The 11162-nt window shown below is 52.3% G+C and overlaps 2 protein-coding genes across 4 annotated transcripts; both read left to right on the forward strand.

Moving 5' to 3' along the window:
* Nucleotides 1–4565: 4565 nt before the first annotated feature.
* MYL6B (myosin light chain 6B) lies at nt 4566–7297 on the forward strand (the record flags this gene model as incomplete). The annotated part of the gene is made up of 7 exons (XM_082849242.1): nt 4566–4754; nt 5469–5496; nt 5709–5852; nt 6082–6255; nt 6785–6862; nt 7017–7054; nt 7192–7297. 6 exons carry the CDS (start codon nt 4566–4568, stop codon nt 7043–7045), a joined length of 642 nt encoding a protein of 213 aa, XP_082705368.1. The 3' UTR covers nt 7046–7054; nt 7192–7297.
* A 306-nt stretch (nt 7298–7603) lies between these two features.
* Nucleotides 7604–10767, forward strand: MYL6 (myosin light chain 6). Of its 3 annotated transcripts, none has more exons than XM_082849244.1 (6): nt 7604–7677; nt 7948–7975; nt 8830–8973; nt 9179–9352; nt 9450–9527; nt 10576–10767. In XM_082849244.1, exons 1-6 carry the CDS (start codon nt 7675–7677, stop codon nt 10602–10604), a joined length of 456 nt encoding a protein of 151 aa, XP_082705370.1. In that variant the 5' UTR covers nt 7604–7674; the 3' UTR covers nt 10605–10767. The 3 variants fall into 3 exon arrangements, with proteins under 3 accessions (XP_082705370.1, XP_082705371.1, XP_082705369.1); XM_082849245.1 differs by lacking the exon at nt 10576–10767 and adding an exon at nt 9828–9872; XM_082849243.1 differs by lacking the exon at nt 7604–7677 and having other exon boundaries at nt 7903–7975.
* Nucleotides 10768–11162: the final 395 nt, after the last annotated feature.

Below are 11162 nucleotides of genomic sequence, written 5' to 3' on the forward strand. Positions count from 1 at the left end.
TAAGATGTAAGAGGAATACACCTGGGGATGGAGCGCCAACAGAAGAGAGCCCTCACTGCTCCCTTCCTTTCTGCTTGGGTCATTAGTGGGAAGATGTGGCGCCTGGAGCTGCAAAGCTTTCTTTAAGGCCTGAGGTCGCTAACACAAGGAAGAAAAGCTAACATGATAACAGAGATACATATTTTATAAATTAGAGTTATATTATAACCTGCTTTTTTCACTTAACACATAAGCATTTTTACACTTCATTAAATATTCCTTGAAAATATAATTTATAATGGTCACAATGTGTACAGTTCCTTAGAATGATTGCCCCATAGTTTAACTGATTCTCTATTGTCAGAAATGAAGGTAGTTCTGCTTTGCTATTCACTGTGGGAACACAAAAGTATACACATCTCAAATGATTTCCTTAGGATAAGTATAATTGGTGGGTCAACTTATGTACTTTAATGACTTTTTTTTTTTTTTTGGCCACGCCACGTGGCTTGTGGGATCTTAGTTCCCCAACCAGGGACTGAACCCAGGCCCTCAGCACTGAAAGTGCAGAGTCCTAACCACTGGACCACCAGGGAATTCCCTAACGACTTTTATTTTTTTTTATTTCTGGCTGCATTGGGTCTTTGTTGCTGCGCGCGGGCTTTCTCTAGTTGCGTCAAGCAGGGGCTACTCTTAGTTGCACTGGGCAGGCTTCTCATTGCAGTGGCTTCCCTTGTTGCGGAGCACAGGCTCTAGGTGTGTGGGCTTCAGCAGTTGTGGCTCGTGGGCTCTAGACCGCAGGCTCAGTAGTTGTGGCACACAGAAGTCCCCTAACGATTTTTAGTACAGTCTTCCAAACTACATTCTAAGGAAATTATATGAATTCTCTACTCCCACCAGCATTACACAAAAATGTTTTCCTATATTCTCTTTTGGATATTACAATTTTAAAAATCTTTGCCAAATGATGGGCAAAATTTTGCCTACTTTTACAGATTTTTCCTGTCTCTTCCCTCACTATCAGATTACCAATTGTCATTTCTGGGTGAAATTAGTAAGCTTTCTCTCCAGTAGCAGTCCCCCTACCTGTCAATTTTCTAATCTTCGGCAGGAATTCAGAAAACATTTGTGGAGCATTGCACTAGAAAGGTACTACTGAAATGTAAAGGTAAGACTGCCCTAAAGAACTAAAAACCAATCTGACACACAACGCAAAGGCAACAAAAGCAAAAATAAACAAGTGGGACTACATCAAACTAAAAAATTTCTGTATAGCAAAAGAAACAACCTACTGAATGGGAGAAAATATTTGCAAATCACTTATCTGATAAGAGACTGATATCCAAAATATATAAAGAACTCAGACAACTCAAAAGCAAAAAAACACAAATAACCTGTTTAAAAAAATGGACATAAGATCTGAATAGACATTTTTCCAAAGAAGACATACAGATGGCCAATAGGTACATGAAAAGGTGCTCAACATCACTAATCATCGGGGAAATGCAAATCAAAACCACAATGAGGTATCACCTCATACCTGTTAGAATGACTATTATCAAAAAGACAGGACTTCCCTGGTGGTGCAGTGGTTAAGAATCCGCCTGCCAATGCAGGGGACATGGGTTGGAGCCCTGGTCCGGGAAGATCCCACATGCCGCAGAGCAACTAAGCCTGTGCGCCACAACTACTGAACCTGCGTGCCACAACTACTGAAGCCCACGAGCCTAGAGCCCATGCTCCACAAGGAGAAGCCACCACAATTAGAAGCCTGCACACCGCCAGGAAGAGTAACCCCTGCTCGCTGCAACTAGAGAAAGCCCGCATGCAGTAACAAAGACCCAACGCAGCCAAAAAAAACAAAAACAAAAAACAAACAACGACGCCACAACTAAGAGGTGGTGCAGCCAAAATAAACAAATAAATATATTTTTTACAAAGCTAGAAGTCATGATGCCATAACTACTTCTACTTGGCAAACTGCCAAAAGGCAGCCATAAAGGAAAGAAGGAGTAAAAAGATCAGATAAAACACATCTTCGAAATCAACTTCTGTGTAAGTGATGAAAGACACTAAAAGGCATCTGTTATGCCCTCACCCAGTCTTGTAACCAACCATATTATACAACCCATTTCTGTTCTTCCAAGCTTTCCCCAACCAGCATACATCACTTCTGCACTGCCCATAAAGTTAACTTATGCCTCACCTTTCTGACCTCCCGAGGGTTTTCTACTCTGACCCACTGCCTGCAGGCCCATGCAAGCCCCAATGTCCAGCAAGGTATGCCGCCAGGGCATTTACTGATTCAGCAAGTGAAGTTGGGCCTGCCTGGGCTGGTTCCCTCCCGACACAGATGAGACCTTTGATGAACATCTGGGGGATGTACAACAGAGGGAATATCACCAATATTTATAATAACTATAAATGGAGTATAACCTTTAAAAATTGTGAATCACTGTTGTACACCTGAAACTTTTGTAATATTGTACAACTATACCTCAATTAAAAAAAAAAAACAGATCTAAAAAACAAACAATCTCCGGAAAAGAGATGTCCAATGCTGGGAAGAGATGTCTTAGTCACGGGCTGGAGAACCCAGTCCTCCACTCCAAGGAGACCTGTGAGGAACCGACAAGGTGGCTGGCGCATACGCGGCGCAGAATGGAGAAATCTCAACTTAGAGACTGGGGCAGGTGACCCGGCTCAATTCCAAAATTTAACACTTACTTCAACTACCAGTTCATATCAAAAACTGTTCCAAGTCACACGGCTACTCAACAGCTTCTGTTCTCTTTCTACCAAACCGCAAGAGGAAGCTAGAGACCGCACCACTCTGCCCCGGGCAGTAAACGCTTCCTACTATTTGACCTCCATCCGGCCGGCTGCCACTGCAGCCTTTCCCCACGTTCTGCGTTCTCACCAGTGGATTCAGGAAAATATCCCCGCCCACACTAAACGCGTAACGCAGGCCTGAGCAAGGGAGATATCCTGAGGGACCGCGCGCGGTTTTAGGGTCAGAGAAGAGGATTGTAAAGTGCTCACTGCCTTTCGGTTCCGGGACAAGAATCACTTCCCAACGATCGTGAGTCACCAACCGCCGCCGCGGGCCGGAAGTCACTGAGCCGGCGTCCGCCCTGCTCTGTAGGGCGGCGTTTCCCGTGAGCCCGCGGGCGCGCGAGGACTACGACTCCCGGCATGCTCAGAGGCCACGGGAATTAACCCTTCAGGGCCCGGGGATGCCCTGCGCCCCGCCTCCGCCCCTTACCTGGACCCCGCAGGGTGAGTTTTGGGGCGCTGGGGAGGGACTCTTTCCTTTATTTAAGGCTTAGGGGGGTGTGTGATGTACTCCCGGCTGGAAAAATGATTCTGACTTTCCTAAAATGAGACAATTTGCAGTAATGACATTCAAATTCTTTATTTGCGAGTGGGAGACCCAGCATCAACTCTCTGAATCCCAGGGCCTAAGAGGTATCACTACTATCTTCCTCAGAATGCTATCTAAATCGTCTCCTTCTTTACCCCCAGAACAAAAGTAACCAGCAACCCATCCCCTCTTCCGTACTCCCCCCATCGACTTTCACCCTTCCCCAGCGCCCCCAGCAAGGTTTGTAACCTGGCTACTGAGTCAGGGTTTTATTATCCCTCCGGTTGGGTGTGAGTACTCATGGAGCCCAGGGGACCTCTCGCATCCTTTTGGATTAGAGATTTTAGAAATTAGGCCCTTTGCCTCTCAGAGCCTGCCCTTCCCCCCAGGTGCCACCACGGAGTCCCTGCAGGTTCAGCAGGCACCCTACCTTTGTCTGACTTGAATGACCATAAGCTTGTGGACAAGGTTCGTTCCTTGATCCTTGCCTTCATCCCCACCTCTAAAACAACACTGGACACAGGGTACAATGCGGGGGGTGGGGGTCACACTCTTCTGTTGCTATTCTTTCTCTATATTGTGCAAAGTTCCAGTTCTGGGCTGGGAGGGAGGGGGTTAGGGACTTGAGGTATTAAGGATTATTAGGCTGTGGGGCCAACTACCCTGCTCCTCATCCATGGTAAGAGGGAAATGGAAGGGCTGTTTCCTTCTCCTTTCACTACTCCCAGACTCCACTTGAACAATCCCAGTTCACAAGGCCCCCATCCCTGCCTCAGCCTTCAGGAGTCTAAAGCTGCTAGGAAAAAGGGCTATTCTGAGTCAGGCGGTTGGGGGCCTGAAATGCCTGGATGCCCTTCTTTGCCTCACCCCTATTTCAGTGTTTGTCACTGGCAAGCATCCTATCCTCACCCTGGAGGTTAACTCCCCCATTCGGGGCAGTCTCTGGCCTCCTCCTCCTCCCCCTCCCCCCCAAAGCGGCCATTGTTCTGGTCAGCATTTGGGGCGGGGTGGACAGAAGGGAGAAGACCTTGGGGCAGGAGTCCTGAACTGTAGGAGGCCAGGGGAGTGAGGGCAGGCCGTCATATCTCTCCTCTATCTCACCCTCCCCACAGCCAACTGGCTCCCTGCCCCTGCCCCCGCCCCTTGACATCCCAGACTCCCTGGCTATTTAAACAGAGATGGGTGCCCCCATCAGCACACTGTCCTTTGGCCACCGGACATCATGCCTCCCAAGAAGGATGTTCCCGTGAAGAAACCAGCAGGACCCTCTATCCCCAAGCCTGCTGCCAAGCCAGCAGCAGGGGCCCCTCCAGCCAAGACCAAGGCTGAGCCAGTGCCAGCACCAGTGCCAGCTGTCCTTCCAACCCCTGGGAAAACCCAGGAGCCCCCCATCGATCTCTCCAAAGTGGTGGTGAGTCCCTGGAAAATGAGAAAAGAGTTTGGAGGGGGTGGTACAAGGGTGGGATACAGCCTAGGGGACTAGGGGTATCTAGAAGGTAGGGAATCGGTAAGCACTGGATAACAGTGGCGCTTTCTCTTAGTACCCCATTTGGAAGCATCCAGGCTTATGACTCTGCTGTTGTCTTTGTTGTCACGTGTGTGTATGTACACACCCACACCCCCCCACCTTCTCACCGACCCTCCTGCTGGAGGCAGGGCCTGTAAGATGGGGAACATCTGGGTTCTGAGGACAGTTTCAAGGTGAAGGGAGGGAGCTGCTGCCTGTGCCTGGCTGACTATTCAACACTAAAGGCCACAGCTCTGAACCCCAGGAGGAAAGGCTGAAGAGGACAGACTTGTTAGACAATCACAGCTGGGGGCCAGGGGTAAATTTAGCTTTTGTTCAGCCCCCAGTTATGTGAGGGATGCAGGGCTCAGGGCAGTAGAGGGAGGGGAACAGGTGGCATGGGATTAACCCCGTTCCCTGGAAACCCTCCCCCCAATAATTCCTCCTCTTGGGATTCTCCCAAGGTCTGGAGCTGGGAATGGGACTGAGGTGGCTGGGCTCCCAGCCTGGTCCCTTTGGGCCCCTCCCCAGAAGTGGCTGCCAGTTGGTCGGGAGGAGTGTTGGAGAGGAATTGAATGAGCCCTGTCATCTCTCCTCACCTGCTCTTTTCTTCCACAGATCGAGTTTAACAAGGACCAGCTGGAGGGTGAGGCGAAGCCCCTGAGCCCACTGTCCATCCCAAGTCCCTCTTCAGATCCTCCTTCTATTCCCCTAACTCCATTCCTGACCTTGAAAACTCCCACACTAGTACTCTTTGTGTTCCCCGTTCTGCTCAGCTCAAGCACATAGTTTCTGAATCTCCTTTCTCCTGGTGGTGATGGGACCCCTTGTCAACACTGACCCCTCCTTATACTTCAGAGTTCAAGGAGGCCTTCGAGCTGTTTGACCGAGTAGGGGATGGAAAGATCCAGTACAGCCAGTGTGGGGATGTGATGAGGGCCCTGGGCCAGAACCCTACCAACGCCGAGGTGCTCAAGGTCCTTGGGAACCCCAAGAGTGATGGTGAGGGGACCTCTGGGACGATGCGGGTTTTCAGTTTGGTGGTGGAACCGAGGAATGTTGGTAAGGTGACAAAAAATGCTGAGGTGGGTCCCAGGACTTTAGAAACTGTCAGATGCAGGGGCAGAAAAGCATCGTGAATGTTGAAGGGATAAAACCCTTCATGGTGGGTATGGGAGCTGGGTCCTGGGTGACACTACAGTGACCTCTCCTTCACTTCTCTGATCTCCAGAGCTGAAGTCCCGGCGTGTGGACTTTGAGACTTTCCTGCCCATGCTCCAGGCAGTGGCCAAGAGCCGGGACCAAGGCACATACCAGGACTACCTGGAGGGGCTTCGGGTGTTTGACAAAGAGGCGAATGGCAAAGTCATGGGAGCAGAGCTCAGACATGTCCTCACCACCCGGGGTGAGGCAGGCACCAGAACTCCTGTGGGGCTGAGAGAAGGGGGTGAACTAAGGAGAAGCTTGGCTAAGTAGGCAGAGCCAGGGAGGGATTACTTGCCTGTAGATCATGGGCAGGAGACTGAGAAGGTCAGAGCCTTGGGGACAGTCTGAAGGTCTTACTCCTGTGGAGGCTAAAGTGTGTGGGCTGCAGATGCCTCCCAAAGGGCAGAGGAAAGGGGATGAGGTGGGAGATTTGAGTTTCGGTTTTGGAAGAGATGGTCGTACTCTATGATATGGTATGTCTCTTAATCCTCTGGAATTCAGTTTCCTTATCTGTCAAAACTTTCACCGGGTGTAACTGAGGTGAAACGGAAAGCAAGATTCAGGGACACGTTCAAGGCATGCTCATTACAGGGAGAGGATTCTCTTGGGGGACTGTTGCTGTGGGCAAGTCTCCAGGGTGGAAGAAGAGGAGGTACCACTCAGAAGAAAGAGGCCTAGGTTGATGAGGGAGGGAAGGCAGGGGCTAAAACGCCGTGTCTGGGGCTCAGGAGAGAAGATGACTGAAGAGGAGGTGGAGGCAGTTCTGGCAGGACACGAGGACAGCAACGGCTGCATCAACTATGAAGGTGAGGGGCCAGAGGAGCAGAAGGGACAGGGGAAGCGGGGAGGCAGGAAGTTCGAGGTATGTGGGTGAGGCACCCTGGGACCCATATTATCTAAAGTCAGGTGGATTATCATCAGGCCAGCTTCTGCAGCCCCTCTTGCCTCCTCTCTCTGCAGCCTTCCTGAAGCACATCCTAAGCGTCTGAGCTCCACAGGTAGGGCCCTCCCACTTCGCCTTGAGAGGCAAGCCTCCTTGCCTTCCCTCAGCCAGGGTGGAAAAGCAGGGAAGTACGTCTGCATGTCCTGCTGCGCGAGAGCGCCAGGATTTGGCAACTTTCATGTTTTTCCACAGGTGCAGTGGGGTCGGATACTTCCCCCCTCCCGCCCCCCGCAGGCGAAAGCAAGTTCCTGCCACCAGGAGGCTATTGTTTCAAAATAAAGAGACGGTTCCTCCCTTGGTCTCCGACTGTTGCTTTCTTTATAGGTGGGGGAGGGAAGGAAGGAAAGGGAGGGCTCTCTTCTCCCCCCACCCCGCCTCCCCAATCCGACAACCTCTGACTTTCTTGCTTCTCGGAGGAGCAGATTCCTCGCGCCCCACTCCACCCTCTTCTGCAGTTTCTGTGCCCCAGATAGGGCTGCTCAGGAGAAATGAACAGGAGTGGGTCCCGCCCACCTCATTACTAATATAGCAGCGTCATCTGCATAAACCCGGGCCAGGATTCCTATTGGCTGGGTCGGCTGGGGGTGACGTAATTGGGACGTACTAAGACTAGGGTTGGGCCCGGAACCGGAGCCATTACTGCAGGAAAAGGTCCCGCAGAGCTGAGCAGTCAAGATGGTGGGGCCCAGCGCTGGGAAGATGAGCGGGATTTGGGGCGAGAGGCGGGAAGCCGGGGATAGGGGGCGGGGAGAAGGCAAAAGGTAGGGGGTAAAGGAACCTGAGGGCCTTAAAGGTTGGAGGTGGGGTTGGAGTGTCGGGGATCCTGTCCTGCTGGGAAGCGGGTCCCCAGCATGGAACGGGAGTTTGTGGTTCAGAGTTCTTGGGACTGGGATAGAAGCTTGGGGGATTGGAGTTAAGATGCTGACCGCTCCCCTCTTCTCTGAGCAGTGTGACTTCACCGAGGACCAGACCGCAGGTAGGTAATCTGACCCCTATTGAGGTCATGCTTAGGGAGAGGGACACTCCCTCTAGCACCCTCCAGCCACCTGTCTTCTCTTCAGCACCCCCAGGGGAGTACTTCGTGGATTCCCTTCTCCCTCCTTCTGGATCTTCCATTTTCTTTTCTCACTCTTTCTTCCTCCCTTCCCTTGTACTCTAGATCTGAGCCCCAAGCACTGGGTGAGTTTTAGGTGGTGTGGGCATGTGAAACAACTTGGTCACTAATGCCTGTTGTGTGTGGGGCTTGGGGACTGTGTATTAAGCTGCCTGTGCTCCCCTGTTCCTTAGTTAGCTACTTCTGCCTCTTTTCTCCTCCTGTGATAACTTTCCCCCTCCCCCAGCTTGGAATCGTGAAGGCTGTAGACAGCAGTGACCTGTTACTTTGTGAAAATGGAACAGGGGAGTTTGCTGAGGATACTTCTTTGTAGCTGTACTCTCTGAAAGGTCTCTGTACTGGAGGGGTGGGAAGTGGCAGGCTGGGATGACCCCAGTCCCAGGCTGCTGCTCCCACTTCCTTATAAGGACAGGGCCCAGACAGGGCGGTGGCAAATCCCTGCCCTGAGTAGTGAGGTGAGGAGGCTGGGCAGGCTGCTGTAGGCGGAGGGTATGTAAATGGCTGGTACCTCTGCCAAGGGGAGGAAGGCCGGGTATTTATGTGGGACACCTGAGTCGGAGGAAGGGACGCTGGATCACTTAGAGGGTTTGGGTGCACAGCGGTATAAATATCTGGTTTCCTCAGCATGATCAAAGTGGAATGGGCCGCAGGGGCTGTAAGGGAGGGTTTGGGTCAACCCCCACGTGCCCAGTGCTGATGTTTATCTGAATCCTCAGAGTTCAAGGAGGCCTTCCAGCTGTTTGACCGAACAGGGGATGGCAAGATCCTGTACAGCCAGTGTGGGGACGTGATGAGGGCCCTGGGCCAGAACCCCACCAACGCCGAGGTGCTCAAGGTCCTGGGGAACCCCAAGAGTGATGGTGAGGGTCCTTAAGAATAACTCTGCAGTGTGGTAGTGGGTTTGCAGTCCTTAGCTGATGGCTTCGCTTTGTCTTCTTAGGCCCTGAACTCAAGCAGCTCTTGTCTAGCAAATCCCAGATAAGATTTCTCCTGCCTTGAGTGGGAACCACATAATCCCCAGTCCTGAGGATGCATGTGACTTTGCTTCCACCTCCTTTATGGCAGAGATGAACGTGAAGGTGCTGGACTTTGAGCACTTCCTGCCCATGCTGCAGACTGTGGCCAAGAACAAGGACCAGGGCACCTACGAGGACTACGTTGAAGGCCTTCGGGTGTTTGACAAGGAAGGGAACGGCACGGTCATGGGTGCTGAGATCCGGCATGTTCTCGTCACACTGGGTAAGGCTCTGCCCTTCCTTCTTGAGCTGAGGTGCCACCTGATAGACCTCATGTGTCACCCAATTCCAGAACGCTCACTCTTTCTTCCCCTCTGCAGGTGAGAAGATGACAGAGGAAGAAGTAGAGATGCTGGTGGCGGGGCACGAGGACAGCAATGGTTGTATCAACTATGAAGGTGAGGGACTAACTGGGGTCTCACGGAGGAAGCAGCCATACAGGGCAGGTCAAGTGCAGCATTTGGGGCTTTCCCTGTCCCTGGATCCAGGCTCCAAAAAGTGCCAACAGGCAAGGGGCAGGGCCCAGCCCAGGAGTGGGAGGCCAGGGGGGTATGACAGGAAAGGAAGGGCTTATGTGGCATGAAGGGTGGGAAAGGGATGGGAAGTAAAATAAATGGATGTCTAATCCCTCGCCACCTGACCCCTTCACCCCATGTCTCTGTCTTGTCTTCACCATTAATGTCTCTTCCTTCCTGCAGCGTTTGTGAGGCATATCCTGTCGGGGTGACGGGCCCATGGGGCGGGTACGGCTCCTCCCAGCCCCTCTTCTCTAGTTGACCTCCCCAGTGTTTTTCTTCCCAGCCTTTGCTCTCTAGCCCCTGCCCTTCCCCTACTACCATCTGACTTCCTCCTGGCATGTGTCTGCATGGAGCTGACTGGGGAGGGGAGGGGTTCCTCAAAGAGGAAGACAGCCTGGGGGTGTGGTACCTCCTTCTCTCCTAGAATGGGCTGAGGTTTTGCTTCTTAGGGCGCTGGTGTCTGGGAACTCACACCAGCCTATCCCAGTCTTGCTTCATGGTCATCCTTCAGCCCGGGAGCACGGGCAGCTGGCAGCGGGGGGTGGGTTGCCTGTCCCACTGTGCTACTGTAGCTGAAGTCTCTTTCCCGTCCTTCTGCTGGGCAGCTCGGAGGTACCCTAACCCAAAACTCTGTCTTCTCCTCCCGCCAATGGCTGACAGTAGCTGTAGGTGTAGTTGAGAACTCTTCTGCCTCTGCTGTGTTCTTGCTGCTCAGGGTGGGGTGGGGAAATAACAGCTGGTGGGAGGGGAGCTGGGGGCTGAGAGGACTGGTCAGACTCAAGGTGGCCCCTCTGCAAACTGACCCCAAGGTTGGTGGCTGTGGGCACATTCCTTCTTAGGCTACCTTTGTGGTCTTGTGGTCTCCTGGCCCCTGGTGGACCCCTCCCCTTGGCCCTGCTCCCTGGATCACCCCCTCTCCTTTCCACAGAGCTCGTCCGCATGGTGCTGAATGGCTGAGGACGTTCCCAGTGTGCGCGGAAACCACGCCTTCCCTGTGGGAGACTGTGTATGTAGCCCCAGAGGCCTCCTAGGTGCTCTTGTCACAGTAGTTTTCCCAGATTGTCTCTCTTGGATGATGTTTGCCTTCAGCATTCACCAAATAAACTTGCTCTCTGCCCTACATGCGGTTCTGCTTTCCTTCCTGAGCAGGGTGAAGGGGAGGACAGTCTGGGGTCAATGGACCAGAGGCTGGGGAAAGCCGGCCGGCAAAGGGCCTCTAGGAACCATCTTTGCCTGATTTAAGAAATGCTGGCCTTAGTTATTGATGCTACAAAGGCTACCCCTTGGGGATTAGGAAAGCCATAAATCCCTGTAGCACCAACGCTGGCCACCCTTGTGCCATCCCATATGGTGCTGAGTCCTCTCCTAGCCCTCCCCAGCACTGAAGGCCTTTTGTCGGGGAGCCCGGGGAGTGTTTATTGGCAAGAAAGCCAGGCCATATTAGCACTGCCTGAGCCTGTCTCACTTCAGCAAGGCTAGGGGCCAACAGTAACAAGTAGCTGAGATGCCTGCCTT

Source organism: Leucopleurus acutus, assembly GCF_964270905.1.
Source record: "Leucopleurus acutus genome assembly, chromosome: 11".
Lineage (NCBI taxonomy): Eukaryota > Metazoa > Chordata > Mammalia > Artiodactyla > Delphinidae > Leucopleurus > Leucopleurus acutus.